This window comes from Sabethes cyaneus, chromosome 2, assembly GCF_943734655.1.
Source record: "Sabethes cyaneus chromosome 2, idSabCyanKW18_F2, whole genome shotgun sequence".
In the NCBI taxonomy this organism is placed as follows: domain Eukaryota; kingdom Metazoa; phylum Arthropoda; class Insecta; order Diptera; family Culicidae; genus Sabethes; species Sabethes cyaneus.
In genome coordinates this window covers 230,283,856-230,301,231 of record NC_071354.1, presented here as the reverse complement: position 1 = coordinate 230,301,231, position 17,376 = coordinate 230,283,856, and the positions used below count along the sequence as shown (strand labels likewise).

The 17,376-nt window shown below is 41.8% G+C and overlaps 1 protein-coding gene across 1 annotated transcript in view; it reads right to left on the bottom strand.

Annotated features, from left to right (window-relative positions):
- Nucleotides 1-16,499, bottom strand: part of LOC128736755 (potassium voltage-gated channel subfamily H member 7) — a 298,342-nt gene extending 281,843 nt beyond the window's left edge. The window contains exon 1 of the mRNA XM_053831242.1: nt 16,424-16,499. Within this exon, the coding sequence (XP_053687217.1) occupies nt 16,424-16,499 (76 nt within the window). The remainder of the gene's footprint in view (nt 1-16,423) is intronic.
- Between the last annotated feature and the right edge of the window lie 877 nt (nt 16,500-17,376).

Genomic DNA, 17,376 nt, shown 5'->3' with positions numbered 1-17,376 from the left:
GAGGGGGGCTCCTATACAAATGAAATACAAATTTCCTCATAACTCGAGAACTAATCAAGCAAATAGAACCAAATTTGGCATGTGGGTGTTTTCGGTGACAAGAATTTATTCTATGGTAAATTGAGACCCCTCCCTCTTTATAAGGGGAATTGTAACTCCTCTCCCCTTTAAGAGGGGGGCTTCCATACAAATTTCCTCATAACTCGAGAACTAATCAAGCAAATGGAACCAACTTTGGCATGTGAAGGTTTTCGAGGGCAAGAAAATTTTCTACGGTGAATTAGGACCCCTCCCCACTCTAAGGGGGGGGCTCCTGTACAAATGAAATACAAATTTCCTCCTAACTCGAGAACTAATCAAGCAAATAGAACAACATTTGGCATGTGGGTGTTTTTTTGGTGACAAGAATTTATTCTATGGTGAATTGAGACCCCTCCCCTCTTTATAAGAGGAATTATAACTCCTCTCCCCTTTAAGAGGGAGGACTTCCATACAAATTTCCTCATAACTCGAGAACTAATCAAGCAAATGCAACCAAATTTGGCATGTGAAGGTTTTCGAGAGCAAGAAAATTTTCTATGGTGAATTAGGACCCCTCCCCACTTTAAGAGGAGGGGCTCCTGTACAAATGAAATACAAATTTCCTCATAACTCGAGAACTAATCAAGCGAATTGAACCAAATTTGGCATGTGTGTGTTTTTGGAGACAATTTTTTTTTCAATGATGAATTGGGACCCCTCCCCACTTTAGGAGGGGGGGTCCTATACAAACGAAATACAAATTTCCTCATAACTCGAGAACTAATCAAGCAAATAGTACCAAATTCGGCATGTGGAGGTTTTTGGAGGCAAAAATATTTTCTACGGTGAATTAGGATCCTTCCACACTTCAAGAGGGGGGGCTTCTACACAAATGAAATACAAATTTCCTCCTAATTCGAGAACTAATCAAGCAAATGGAACCATATTTGGCATGTGGGTGTTTTTGGAGGCAACCATTTTTCCCATGATGAATTAGGACTTCTTACCTTTTTAGGAGGGGGGGCTCCCATTCAAACGAAATACAAATTTGCTCATAACTTTAGAACTAATCAAGCAAATGGAACCAAATTTGGCATGTGAGAGTTTTAGATGGCAGAATTTTTTTTCTGTGGTGTATTACGACCCCTTTCCCTTTTAAGAGCGTGGGCTCCCATACAAATGAAATACAAATTTCCTTATAATTTGAGTACTAATCAAGCAAATGGAACCAGATTTAGCATGTAGGAGATTTTTGAGTCTTGAATTTATTTTATGATAGTTAGAGACCTCTCACCCCTGTGGTTGCGAAACTCAAAAACTAATCCAACTCGAGAAATTCGAGACTCTTCCATAAAACATTAATCAATAACAAGACCACAAAAACTATCTATAGTAACACTAGATCATTCAGGACGAGCCGGTCGCGAGTGTTGCCGGTCACCCGCCGTCGGAAGCGCCGCCCACTGGGGGGCTTGCAAAACTCGAGAAGTGACAAAGATCATCCGAGATTCATGATTTATGTACAACACAGGTTAATTTGTGGCAATACGAAGTTTGTCGGGTCAGCTAGTGATGCTATAATTGAAGAAACGGCCCTTTATCCTCAATACACACATTCTCTCGTTGATCACCTTCCAATCTATCACGCGATCCTGCATTCCGCCCAACACTACAAAGCCCGTTCTCAGTTCGTTGGTAGCGCCACCGATTTAGCGATCTGCAGTTCGAAGTACCGTGTCTCCATTCGTCGTCCTTGTTCCGTCGCCTAGGTTACTACCGAATATTCCGCTCCGAATTTGCTTGAATTTTATAAGTGTTCTAATTTAATTTAGGTGTGTAGCCGTACTGGGGCAACACTACCGAGTCTCGCGATGGGGCTGCCATCTTATAGTGCCGAGACTCACTACACCTCCTTCCCGGTTAGTAAACGACCTTAGTGGGGTTGGTACCACGAGGAGGTCGGGATCGAAGTTGCTGGATAAGAGGCTAACGATCACTATGGGGTTTATATTCCGCATTATCCAGCCATTTACCAGATGTAGCCTACGTCAAAGTTTTCTCAAAATACCTTGCGATTTTCGCAATTTCAGCCAAGGTGGATCTTTAAGTACTTCTGAATCTAACAATACATGGTATTGCTGAATCTTTCAGGGATTTTATGGTATAAATGCCGCTTTCACAACTACTTTTGTACTTATGTAGCCATCGCCTACCCATATAATCATGAAAAACATTTGCAATGCGTTGCAAATTTGGTACTTGAGACATTTTGGCAAATATTTTGAGACATTTAATCAAATGCCAGCTATGATGACCAACTATTTTCATCATTACACCAGCTTGATAACACGTCTAGCGCTATCAGTTTTGATTTTTGCCCCGTATTCCCGTTCCCGTTCAACGCACAATACAACACAGGTTCTCTTGCTATAAGAACACAGAAATCCGCTAAATAAGCCGATGATGCCCATCGCGATATCTAAGCTATTCATTACCCAATAATTTATAACTCTATATCATAGATAGCTCTAATCATTCTGAGCAAACTGATGCAGTTTATTTTGACCTAATAGCAGCATTCGATAACATTAACCACGAGAGTGCCATAGCCAAACTGGAAAAGCTAGGATTCGGCGGCAGAGTTATCAGTTGGTTACGTTCGTATCTCACTGGCCGTCGGCTAGCAGTGAAAATTGGTGATAATTATTCTGATGAATTTTCTGCTCCATCTGAAATTCCCCAAGGCAGCCACCTAGGACCGTTGATATTCCTTCCATACATCAATGATGTGAATTTTAAACTCAAAGTTCCCCGTTTGTCCTTCGTCGACGATTTGAAAATCTTCTATCGAATCAGCTCTACCGTCGACGCCCACGTGCTTCAGCAACCGTTAGACAACTTAGCAGACTGATGTTGCACAAACCGTATGAAAAGAACCTAGCTCTTTCGACTACAAGCTCTTAGGTACTAGCATTGGAAGAATTAACTGCATCAAAGATCTAGGCGTGCTATTAGATAGCAAACTATCGTTCCAGCAGCATATTTCATATGGAATCGGGAACGCCTCTAGAAATCTAGGTTTCATGTTCCGGATCACTAAGGATTTCAGTAACATCTATTGTCTAAAGTCCTTATACTGTTCGCTGGTGCGGTCATCTGTCGAGTATTGCTGCCAAATTTGGAATCCACATTACCAAAATGGAGTTGATCGTACCGAGGCTGTACAATGGAGGTTTATACGCTTTGCTCTTCGATGCCTTCCATGGAGGGATCCATTTCGGTTAACCTCCTACAAACGTCGTTACCAACTAATCAATTTAGATACACTAGTTGTCGGTCGCAATGCTACGTATTTTGACAACGCCACAAGTTCACGGTTGCCATCTGCCAAGCTTTAGATTAAACAAAACAAAAGTCAACTTGCTCAACCAGTACTAACCACATGGAAAATTGTTTACCATTGTCAAAAAAATCAAATAATGTGGTCGTATCAAAGTTAAATTAATTCCGTTCCATCCTATTCCTTCCAATTATTATCTTCATAACCCAGGACAGTGCACCGAACAAGAAGCCTTAGAACGAGCCAAAAATTATCTTCCAGAAACGGATATTTCTGAGCACTATTTCCACTCGTTACTGCGCAAACATCATTCCGAGCGCAACTATTTACTCGCACATTTACCAAGCCATTACAGCTCATTACAACCAGGACAATCGCTTGTACCCAGCAGCAGCAGCAGCAGCGGTAGCAGTTTCCATTTCGTCGTGTTGTCCTCCTATCGCAACCTGGAATCTGGAATTATTAAACCTCACCGAAATGCAGAGCATAACGTTTCAAATTAAACTTTTTCGTCTCCACCGCGGCGGTGCGCTGCGTTCGTTAGACTGTTTCAAAGAAGGTGAAAAGACTGGGGGTGGGAAAAGCGGAAGTTTTGTTGTGTCGTTCTGGCCTTCTGTGGACAAATAGTCAATAGAACGCTGCTATGCAACGACTAACTACACTCAATTGCGGCCCAGCTCGGAAATACTGCAGGCAGGCAATCCTACTATAGACCATGGCTGGAGCTGACCTGGTCTATTCAGTGTTCCTAGGAATTCTTTACACAATGTTTGCGCTACTCACGGCATCACTAATTCATATGTTGACACACTAATAAACTTTTTTGTACCCAAAAGTGTCCGTTTTTTCTCTGCAGGCTCTACATGGCGAAATAGAAGCGTAATAAAGCCTCAATGAATTAGCCGACTCTCACACCCATCGTCACGTCAACAAACTAGCACACGAACCGGGCGGACGGTGACAATCAGCTGCTGGCTGGCTGACTGGCACGCCGCGGCGTCTAACCAACAACGCCAGCGATGGATGGGTGGCAATAGTGGTGGTTGTTATCCTATTCTGGTGCTAGAACTGTAAAACAACGAACTCCTTCCCAGTTTCCCCGGCCGCGAACCTGCGAACTAGGATGAGAAAGTCTCCATTCCGTTTATTACACGACTCTGCCAGCGGCAGGTGCGCGGTGGCAAATTGCGATTAAATATATAAATTTATGAATATGCTGCAGCAAATGTATTTAACGGGCCGGCCATTACTCATGTTTGATTCAAGTGGCGGTACAACGGTTTGCGACGAACGTCTAGCCCTTCGCACTCACTCTGTCAGGACTTGCCGGCCGAGCACTGATTTTGACAAAACCGGTGGCGTATCTACTGCGAGGGGGGTGGGGGGAACTTTTTGAAAAGGTCAAAACTGACTTAAACCAACAGGTTTTGTGCAATGTGATAAAAATCTGAAGTTTGCAATGTGTTCCTGCGTCTAGAAGCGCCAATGAGATCACAAAAATGAAATCTAAGGGCAAATTTGGAAAGATTTGTGCCGGTGAAGTTTGACTACCAGCTAATCACCATCCACCCACTCACTGACACATTGAGTTAGCTATCGAAAACATAGCACAAAAGTGTTGTTTGCCGGTGTACAGTTTTACCCACAAATCACAACGGACATCCCACAGTGTGAAAAGCAAAAACAAGTGACGGAACCGTACGGCAACGGTACTGATTCCTTCTGCTATCCCTGGAGGAGGTGGAAAGCTATTTATTTAGTTTGTCGCGTGCACTGAAACAAGCTCTACACAAACTGCGTTGTGCGCCACAGGCAGCAGTGGTTTCCGTTTGTTTGGTTGTTTATGTATACACAATACACAAACTGGGATACTACAGGGCACGGTCGTCGTCGTCGTCGTTGTCGGTTTGTCCTGCCACGGGAGCACATAGTCCGCCGCGACCCGTAAGCGATGAAAAATGAAGCATGTTTAATCAAGCTCTTCGCAAACTCATCGTTTGACCGCGCGTTCACGACCGACGCTTGGGTGGATCAGATTTCTTGGGCCGTCCGTCCGGCCCTAGCACTGGCTGAGGGAATGACACGTGGTGATTGTCAAAATTCAAGTCAACTTTATTGTCTCCGGGGTACATCGTAAAAGGCGGGACACCACAACGACCGACGATGGATGGCACCGTAAATGTAAAAGTCCGGCTGACGAGGTTTTACTGCACTTTTTGCCCATTAAAACGAGATCTAAATAAGAAGCACCGGACAAGCTGGGTAAATTTGTTTTTTGATAATTTATAAGCTCGCCGGAGGCGATGGAATGGATTCCAAACTAATTTCCACGTTCATTTTAGCTTCATTTAAAAAGCGTTCTACATTCATCCATTGATTCGAGAAGTCAAAATTGATGAATGAGTGGAATAAAAGTTCAATCACTACTGGAATTCAAATAAAAATTTGCTCCTCCCTTCTTGACCGATGAAAATTGCACAATGTTGGCTGGAAAAATTGTGCTTGGGACAGCACATTATTTCTCATTGTGCAATCTTATCAAGTCCGTGCATGCTGATCAATTCCATCGCCAGCCACGTCCGAATGCGGGTCCTGGTGGGATGTGAAAGAATGTTAGTCAAACGCTTGTTGCCACTATAGACCATGGATTACTCTGCATCTTCACAAGCAGTTCAGAAAAGGTGTTGTTGTTAATAGAAGAGGAAAAAGATTACAATTAATCTTACCAGGTAATCTGATCTATAGGCGAATTTTTGCTCCGAATAAGAAATTATGCGGTGATCAGCTCACCGTCACACTTTGGCGGCCTATGGGAGGTGGCGATTAAGGCTGTCAAGCGACATTGAATTTGGCAACGTGCTTTACATTTGAGAACTACTATACGTTACCATACACGTTGTAAGTTACCATATAGCAGAAAAAACGTTATAAAGCAGGCTAATCTGAGGGGGTTCAATGCCCCTGGTACAGAATATCACTTATCCCAGCGTCAGAACATGCCTCGCACAATACACCAGCTCGGCAATATACACTGTGCTGCCGTTGCGGCGAACTGTCTAAATAGTTCGGTGCATCATCGTGTCGACAGGTACAGGGTGTTACGATCAAAATTGGGTCCAACAAAGATGCGTGCGAATTGATTGAAATTTCAATTATATTTTTTTTATGTTCAACTAACGTAAAATACAGAAAAAATGTTTAGCTAAGCTTCCGATTGACCGAATCCCAATTTCCGGGCTTAACATTTAACTTTATTTATTTATTTAGTCGTCAAATCATAGTAGACCTTTTACATTAGTTATTACATTATATTAGTTCTATCACTACAACACAGTCTACAAAGAAAACTGAACAGTGCAACTTTTAAATTACATAATATTGCTTACATTTTTTGCATCTAACGCGTAGAGTTAAAGTATTGTTTTAATTTTAATTTAGACATAGTAAAGTCAATATTTTCGCAATGTTGGTTATAGGCGATCATCATCTGATTTAACGGCCCGAATTTGGCATAGTTTGTGCGACAGTGACTTATGCTAAATATATTTCGGTTCCGCAATTGACGGTTCGGTACATAAAAGCTGAGTTTGGATAAAATTTCCATAGAATCTATACGGTGTGAAACAATATCGTTTACAAATGACACTTTGGCGAACTCACGTCGCTGTTTTAGTGTCTGTATATTTATAAGCAAGCAGCGGGCTTCATAAGAGGGAAGAGGAAAGCTTGTCCAATTTAGTTTACGCAAAGCAAACAGCACGAATTGTTTTTGTACTGATTCTATTCGTTCCTGGTGTATTAATGAAAATGGTGACCAGACTATGCTACAGTATTCTAATATTGACCTCACATATGCAAGATATAGTGTTTTTATTGTGTATGGGTCACGGAAGTCGTAGCTAAATATTTTTATAAATCCTAGCATACTGTTAGCTCTGTTGATAATTGTGTTATAATGTTCAATAAATGTTAGTTTTGAGTCTAATATAACTCCTAAATCTCTGATTTTTTCACACTTTTCAACCAAATTATTTCCTAGAGAAATTGTAATGTTTGGCATGTTTCTTTTTCTACTGAAGGCTATTGATCTACATTTATGAGTGTTAAGTTGAAGAAGACTTTTGTTACACCAAATATAGAAAACCTGTATTTCGAGCTGGAATACTCTGACGTCCTCCTCGTTTGTTATTTCTAAAAAGAGCTTCATATCATCGGCATATACTAATACCCTAACATTTTTCAGCAAAAAAGAGATATCGTTCACAAATAAAATAAACAAGAGGGCCTAAATGTGAACCAGGGGAACTCCAGAGGTTACTTCTAGAGGGTTTGACTTTTTCCCTTCAAATTTGACTATTTGCTGACGATTAGTCAGATAGGATTCGATCCATTTAAGCAGATCTGATTGGACTCCTATTTTTTGTAATTTAAATAATAGCATGGGTATATCAACGCGATCAAATGCTTTGCTGAAATCAGTATATAATGCTTCTACATAACTCCCTTTGTCCATTGCATTCAGCGAATAACTAACGAATTCAATTAGATTTGTATTAGTTGAGCGGCCCTTAAAAAACCCATGTTGCATATTAGATATTCTATTTTTGACTTGATTGAACAACGATTCATTAATGATTGCTTCAAAAAGTTTGGGAATACAAGAAATAATAGCAATACCTCGATAGTTACTTATATCAGATTTTTTACCGCTTTTAAAAATTGGAATGAGGTATGAGGCTTTCCATGTCTTAGGGAAATTGCCGGATTCTAGTGACATGTTAAAAAGCCAATACAATGGAGCTGTAAGTTCTAATGCTAACTTTTTCAAAAACACGGGAGGAATACCGTCGGGTCCGCAGCCCTTGGAGGTATCCAACTTAGTTAAACTTTCTAAAATGACATGTGCTTCGATTTTTTTGATAGCGATATCAGTAGTAAATTCTGGGAGGAAATCGAAATATCTGTAATCCCGATCTGTTTCCGAAAAAGCAGTATAAGTTCCTTGAAAAAAAGTTGAAAATAGATTGCAAATTTCATCTGGGTTATCAGCAACCGTTTCGTTGAGATACATTTCTGTCGGATAATTGTTCGATTTCAATTTAGTTTTTACATAATTAAAGAAATTTTTTGGATGACGTTTTAATTCACTTTCGGTTTTGGAATTATATTGCTCGTATGCTGTATCAATGGCTACATTTAGTTGGTTACAAATATCTAAGTAAAGGGCCAGATTTGCGTTACTGCCATTATTCTTGTACCTTTTATGGGCTTTTTGTTTGCGATTTTTCAAGTTTTTTATTTGTTGGTTAAACCAAATAGGATATTTTGAATAGCCATGTCGCCTTACTTTCTTTAGGGGGACATGCTCATTTATAATTTCATTTAATAATTTGTAAAAGATTTCTACAGAGGTTTCGATACCTTCATCACAATTGAAAAGGGTTTGCCAATCTAATGTGCTAAGACAACATTTAATGATATCATAATTTGCCAAATGAAACTGGTGGACATCTTCATATTCCCAATCAAGGGGTCTCTTATTTTCATGTACGAATATAGAAAATTCAATGGCTGTATGGAATGCTTCGTTTTTCCATAGTGGAGTCAATGAAGCGGTTACACAAAAGTCTTCATGCATGTTTGTTAACAATAAATCTAAAAAGCAATTTTGCTGATTCTTCACATGATTGATTTGATTAAGTCCTAAACTAGAAGTTTTGTCAAAAATAAACTGTAGCGTTTCATTTTCGCCTACAATTGGAAGTAAGATGTCCTCATTTTCAGTGTCTGGAATAAAATCGGCATTGCGTTGATTAAAATCACCGTATATATGAATTTTCACTTCCGGGGGAAATTTGGAAAAAATTTGTTCAGCAACCTTGAAAAAATTTTCATAAGCAGATTTAGTTGCGTTATTTGGAGGGAAGTATACTGAGCAAAAAACGTGTGTTTCGCCCGCTACCAGTACTTTTACCCATATATACTCAAATTCTTTGAATTTCGTGGTAATAATAATGTCGGAATCAAGTTTAGTTGAGACAGCAATTAAAACACCACCACCGGACTTCTTTTCAGAAACCTGAAAGTTTCGGTCATCTCTGTAAACATTATAAGCATTTCCAAAAACTTCTTCACTTCTAACACTTTCATCCCAACTAGTTTCATTTGCCAAAATTATTGGAAAGGAACAACTTAAAATTTTATTACAAATATGTCTAATCTTAGACGAACCTCTCATGCGGTTGAGGTTTTGACAGTACACTACAATTTCTGTTTCTGATTTTGATTGTACTACTGAGTTCACGCCAGATGGTGTTAAATCTTCCTCTAGGGAGTGCGTCGGATGTTCGTAAAACACGAATGTCGGCAGGAGCATGCCTCACATGCTGTAGGTAGAGAATTCCTTGGGTCCATAAGATTATAAGAGCGCGACGGTAATTCATTAGGTGGATACGGGTTTAAAATTTCACCTCTCTGGAATTGTATTGACGGATGATAGTTAGCTGGCGGCCTGGAAAACTGGTCTTTCGCTGCCGCAAGAAGCTCTCTATCAGGTGGCAGCCACATGTTTCGGTTTTGAGTGCCAGTGAAATTAGAGTTACGTTGGTTAATGTAATGGTTTCTACTATTACTGGGTTCGTGGTTCCTTCTGTTATTACGATTACCAGTCCTGTAGTTGTTGTTGTTGTTGTTGTTGCTGCTGTTGTTGTTGTTGTTGATGTTATTGTTGTTGTTGTTGTTGTTGTTGTTGTTATAATTGTAATGCCTGTTGTTATTACCAATGATTCTATTATTCCGGTTGTTACTGTTCCTGCTATTCCAATTGTAGTTGTTTCTATTACTCCTGTTGTTATTGTATCTGTAGTTATTGTTGCTTCTGTTGTTGTAGTTGTTATTGTTGCTGTTATTGTTGTTATGGTTAAAAGCGTGATTCTGATTGGAGTTACCGTTATCCACATTATTAGAAACATTGTGTGTATTATTGTTTCTTGCTCTACGCTGCCTTCTGCGTCTTGCATTTATTGCCTGCTTTTGCTGATTTAAACGACGTAATTTACGTGCGTCGTATTCCTCCCAGTTAGCTTTCCATACCCTCTTCGTACCCAAAAATCGCCATCCTGAAGAATCAGTTTTTTCGTTATTGTTTAATTCTGTTGACAAACTGGGGAATGAGTCAGATACCATTGACGGTGGCACAGTATTTTGCATTGCTATGAGGTTTGCTGACAATGACTTTAACTCATCGAGAATTTCCAGCCCTATTGTTGGGTAGTGCTGCATGGTTGATTCAGCCGCCATATCAATCGTCACAGTAGAAAGTCTTTTAATTTCGTCATTGAGTTCCGACATCCCTGACGACATCGATTGCATTGAAGATACTACATTTTTATTCGACGTTTGCATTGCCAAATCGACCAATGACGTCAGGTGGTTTTTTATTCCACTGACTAGGCCAGTAGTAACAGCACTCCTATACGTCGTCAGCTCTTTTTTCACGTCACCGAAAAGCGCTTCAATACGATCCATCGCTTCGTGAATTATGTGCTCATTATTTTGCTGACTCGTGCGATGAACGACCTCGGTGTTTGTGTTTATATTTTCGCACAGCTGGGATTGTTGATTTACCAGCGTTTTGATATCAAAATTTAAGGTGATTAACGCTTGGCAAGTGTTGCAGCAAGGCAGGATATATGACAGCGGATCTATAATTTTTTTTTCTCTTCTTCGTAACGAGCCGCGCTGAACCGAAACACCTACACATGCTGCATGAAAGCCACGATTGCAGCCAATGCAAACCCACAAAACTTCTTCAGTGGTTGAATCTGATTGGCAAATTTCACAGATCATTGTCACTTCACTTCACTTGACTTCACAATCAAATTAATTAAGAACAAATTTATTACGCAGGTCTGTGTTATCCAAACTTAAACCTTAAGCACGGTGAACGTTCGCGACGGTTATTAAAACAAACAAACTAAAACACGACAAACCGGGAGTGAATTTAAAATGCGACCGTACTGCTTGGCGACTCGAACTTCTGCTATCAGATTCTATACAGCCACTTCGTTTATCCTGAACGCCAAAACTCTGCGGTTTACCTCAAACTAGGGCTGTCCTATTTTTTGTACATCTATTTTACTCTTTTGTAGATCTAACAATTATTTATATTATTGTTGAATTTTGTATTATTACATCTTTGAGATGCACGGCACACTTTCGGTTCACGCTCGGTGGAGCACGAAAAGTGCTCATTGTGAACCCGGAGTACGCCATAAAGACGAAAGAAAGATAATAGTTAGTTCTACAAATGTCCCATACAGAACTTTTCTGTCGACAAATTTTTCTTGAGTGAGGCGTTATAGTCAGAAGAGTAAAATAGCTGCACAAAAAGCAGGACAACCCTGCTTCAAACTGCTTCCTACTTTCAACAGTTTTTTTTATCTTCAGGCTCCGCCTAACAGTGGACCAATATTTCTCCATCTACACGTTGTTGCCGGCGTATTATCTCGTGGCCTATGTTACGGCATAGCGGGATGTCAAATCCGACCAAAACAACACGAAACCATCGTGTTGCTTCGGGGCAGGCAATGAATCTTTTTCCAGACACTCGTTTACGTAAATTTCCCTTGATTAATGGTCCCGGTTGCAATGAAAATGTAGCTTTTCAAGCAACAAGTACCGCTAGCCTGCTAAATCATATGTTTCTTAGCAAACTTCGACAGTTTCATATGCTTGAAGAAGTCTGTCACCGTTCCTCGTCCGATTGGCGTACAAAACTACGGCCTAGGAAGGTGTTTCCGGTCTGGCTTGATGTAGGTTTTGCTGTCCATCACCATGCAAACGATCTCCGTCAACATTGTCGTATACGGTTTTATAATATTTCGCAAAACATTATAACCCAAACAATACTAAAAATTAAAACAATACGGAATACTCTTTCGTGGAAAGTCTCTCAGTGAAATAATTTATTCTGGGGAAATTCACTTAGAAAAATGTGATATTGTAGACGTACTGTACTGTACTGTAAACTTTTTATTGATAATTCAGGGCGAGCACCAGAGCCGTAGCGTGACATTGTGGCACCCTTGACGAAGTCCCGATTCAGAAAATTGTAATAAATTTTGGAACAGATTTAGATTAGATTCTGGAGCGGATTTTAGATCAAATTTTGGGCCAGATTTTGAAACATATATTGGAGTACATTCTGGATCAAATGGATCAAATTATGAACCTGGACCACATTTTCGTCCATATTTTTTATCGGATTGTGGACCAGGTTATAAACCAGATTTTGGACCACATTTTTGATCAGATTTTTTGGGAGACATTTTGGACCTGAGGCAGATTTTGGATCACAGCTTTTTGATCAGTATTCTTACCACCAACCAGATTCTGGACCTGGACCATATTTTGGACCTGGAAGGCATCGTGGACCACATTTTTAATCAACTTTTCTTTCATATTTTGAAACAAATTTGGACTAGATATCGGACCACAATTTGAACCACATCAGATTTTGGAAGAAATTTGGATCCAGATTGCAGATCAATATCAGATTTTGGATCAAATTTTGGACCACATTTTTAACAGATTTGGATAAGATTTTGTACCATATTTTCAATCACATTTTGAACCTCATTGGTGATAAAATTTTGGATCAGATTCTTGCCCTGAACCAGATCTAGGAGCTGCATCAGATCGTAGACCGGATTTTGGACCACATTTTTATCAAATTTATACCAGATTTGGGATAACATTTTGGACCACATTTTTCGTCATATTTTGGTCCAGATTCTGGACCTGGACCACATTCTGGACTTTACTCGTTGTGACCATCGCCTTGATTCTGGACCACTTTTTGGACCAGAATTTGAATCAAATTTGGGTATAGATTCTGGACGTAGACCAGAATATAAACCAAGTTTTAGGGCACATTTTTGATCAGATTGTAAACCCCACACCAGATTTTAGATCAGGGTTTGAACCAGATTTTATACTACATTTTCGATTAAATTTTGGTCAAATTTTGGACTATATTCTGGACCTGAACCTGAGATGTTGCACCTCCACCAGATTTCAGGGTACATTTTTATCAAATTTGAACCAGGTTTTGTATAAATTTTTGGACTCCATTTTTGATCAGATTTTGGACAGACCTCATTGTGAAACACATTCTGGACCAAAACCAGATTAAGGACCTGGACCTGATTCTAGACCACCATTTTACCAGGTTTTGGACCAGATTCTCAAACTGGACCAGGTTAGACAACATTGTTGATCAGATTGTGCACCTGAAGCCGATTTTGGGACAAATTTTTAAGATTATAAAGTAGTGACCAGCCTTCGGATTGGATTTTACACCAAATTCTCGACCTAATTTGAATCTGGACTATGACTTTTTATAAAATTTTGGAACAAATTTGTACTAGATTGTGGACCATATTTTAAGCCACATTTTTATCAGATTTTGGATCACATTTTGAACCCAGATTCTAGATCTGGTTCCTTGGCGAAGACCCGATATGGTGCTCCCTCGTTTCTTACGTCAGTGTTCTTTAGAAGTTTATTATTTTTTAGAATTAGACTGTCGACCGGCCAAATTTTGTTCCATTTGCCTGATTAGTTCTCGAGTTATGCAGGAATTTGTGTTTCATTTGTATGGGAGCCCCCCATCTTAGTGGGGGAAGGGGTCTCTAACCACCACCACCAGGGCTAGGGCTAGGGCTAGGGCTAGGGCTAGGGCTAGGGCTAGGGCTAGGGCTAGGGCTAGGGCTAGGGCTAGGGCTAGGGCTAGGGCTAGGGCTAGGGCTAGGGCTAGGGCTAGGGCTAGGGCTAGGGCTAGGGCTAGGGCTAGGGCTAGGGCTAGGGCTAGGGCTAGGGCTAGGGCTAGGGCTAGGGCTAGGGCTAGGGCTAGGGCTAGGGCTAGGGCTAGGGCTAGGGCTAGGGCTAGGGCTAGGGCTAGGGCTAGGGCTAGGGCTAGGGCTAGGGCTAGGGCTAGGGCTAGGGCTAGGGCTAGGGCTAGGGCTAGGGCTAGGGCTAGGGCTAGGGCTAGGGCTAGGGCTAGGGCTAGGGCTAGGGCTAGGGCTAGGGCTAGGGCTAGGGCTAGGGCTAGGGCTAGGGCTAGGGCTAGGGCTAGGGCTAGGGCTAGGGCTAGGGCTAGGGCTAGGGCTAGGGCTAGGGCTAGGGCTAGGGCTAGGGCTAGGGCTAGGGCTAGGGCTAGGGCTAGGGCTAGGGCTAGGGCTAGGGCTAGGGCTAGGGCTAGGGCTAGGGCTAGGGCTAGGGCTAGGGCTAGGGCTAGGGCTAGGGCTAGGGCTAGGGCTAGGGCTAGGGCTAGGGCTAGGGCTAGGGCTAGGGCTAGGGCTAGGGCTAGGGCTAGGGCTAGGGCTAGGGCTAGGGCTAGGGCTAGGGCTAGGGCTAGGGCTAGGGCTAGGGCTAGGGCTAGGGCTAGGGCTAGGGCTAGGGCTAGGGCTAGGGCTAGGGCTAGGGCTAGGGCTAGGGCTAGGGCTAGGGCTAGGGCTAGGGCTAGGGCTAGGGCTAGGGCTAGGGCTAGGGCTAGGGCTAGGGCTAGGGCTAGGGCTAGGGCTAGGGCTAGGGCTAGGGCTAGGGCTAGGGCTAGGGCTAGGGCTAGGGCTAGGGCTAGGGCTAGGGCTAGGGCTAGGGCTAGGGCTAGGGCTAGGGCTAGGGCTAGGGCTAGGGCTAGGGCTAGGGCTAGGGCTAGGGCTAGGGCTAGGGCTAGGGCTAGGGCTAGGGCTAGGGCTAGGGCTAGGGCTAGGGCTAGGGCTAGGGCTAGGGCTAGGGCTAGGGCTAGGGCTAGGGCTAGGGCTAGGGCTAGGGCTAGGGCTAGGGCTAGGGCTAGGGCTAGGGCTAGGACTAGGGCTAGGGCTAGGGCTAGTGCTAGGGCTAGGGCTAGGGCTAGGGCTAGGGCTAGGGCTAGTGCTAGGGCTAGGGCTAGGGCTAGGGCTAGGGCTAGGGTTAGGGCTAGGGCTAGGGCTAGGGCTAGAGCCACCTTTATTTCATTACTTTATTCTACCGTTTTTCCATCAATTGCGAAAAGCTACCATTAAAGAAAGTTAAATTAGATTACCTGATTTTTGAGCAGGAAAAATGTCGTCTTCCAATTTATCTTTCGCAGTTTTACTAATAACTATGCGTCTCCATTAAAACACACCCCTTCAACCAAAAATCAAAAATGTTTAATGTTGATTAAAAGGCTATCACAGGTTTTCCACTCACGCGATTCAATACGATAACCTCTGTTTGGCGTGACAGATAAAATGAAATAAAATTTACCTGCGAAATATACTGACAAAGTGTTGCAAGCAGGAAGCCTGCTAAACAGAAGCATTTTTCTGTTGTATGCAATCAAGGCATCCTGAGCTAGATGTTGCATCAAAAATTATTTCACAAATGTCACGTTTCGTTATGAACTGTCTAGTTTTTTGTGACATTAAATCCGTTTGCTATCTGAAGGTTGTAAAACATTTATATGTCTGTCCTATAAGGCAATATTCAGATCTTGTTTTTAGTGACGAAACAAGATAAAATGCTAGAATCAAGGTGTACTCCTCTTAACTGCTATTTTCGACATCATTCTAGTTCTCCTAGCTACTCGTGAACCCTAGCGTAGTTCTATTTTTACGTGTTTTGTTCACTACGTCATCAAACGATAATGAAACCGGTTCGATTGAGTTTGAAGGTTTCGATCGTTATGCTTTACTCGCTCAACATGCCCGCCAATACCTGCTGAACAATCACGCAATACACAGTCACTGCCTGCAGGCAGGCAGGCAAGCAAAATCGTAAGGAAAAGGGTACAGTACGAAAAAAAATCAACAATATGTTACACGTTTTCATCGCCCACCAACGAACCACCCCCAAATGCAGAACCAATCGTCGAACGAAAACGGCGAAAAGCGTGTCGTACGTCAAAAGGAGCAAACCCGAGTGAAAATCGACACACTTACCCACATACACAAGCACACACCTAATCCGACAGCAAAGGTGATTAATCATCATATCGTACTATAAGCTATCATAAACAAATAAGAAGAAACCACTTACTATGCGTATCAAATTTCCTGATTATCGTTTCAATAAGGGTCGTCTTGGGAGCGACGTGTCCTCTTCTGACAGGCATTTTTACACTATTTTTTTGGTTTTAATTACACTTCACTACGATATTTACTAAAATTCACTAGTAGAGTTAACGATAGGAATAAGTAGGGTTTTAGGTTCACTATAGAAAAAACGAGCGCTATATTTACTTATTGTGGAACTTGGATTATTTTATGTGGTACTAATTTGTGTAGCGAAATGATTGTAATAAACTTTGCCCTTTTTCCGTGGCGTATAATTCGACGATAATAATAATTCCCCTACGGTTACGGTGCAGAATCTGCTAAACTTTCGCTAACGCTAAATTTGCTCCGCTTGTCACAAGCTCGAACTAGATATATTCTTAAGCCGGTAAGTTAATCGCTATTTTCAAACTAATTCACATAATTAGAGCACTTTGGTTTGCACCCACGATTACTGCACTGCTTCTTTTTTATTTCTTGCTTCGAATTTATTTTGCTATTCGTCTTCGCGTCCTTAGCCGGTAGCAAACAACACACCAGAGATCACGATTTTTTTTTCTCCTGCTTTTTTGTTATTCTCACTATCACGAGCGACGGAAATGGAACGCTAAATCCTTTGATTCTTCATCCATTGCGTCGTTGAGCACGTTTGAGATTGGCGCAAAACAACAGTCACTTGACTTCATCCTTCCCGGGCATTCGGTGCCGTCGCTGCCGCTGCCATCCTCGTTCGTCCTATCCAGCCTTCCTTGCCACCCACTCGCTTGCTTCGCTCACTGAGTTTCCAATTAGACGGAAAGCAGAGGGTTTTGCTTGCTTCGGTGCAGCTTAATTTTCTGCCGATGTCGTTACGTCTCGTTACGACGACGGGAGGCTGCGCTTTTTTACTGATGGGCCTGTAAATAAAAAGCAAAGAAAGAAGAGGATGATTGTTAA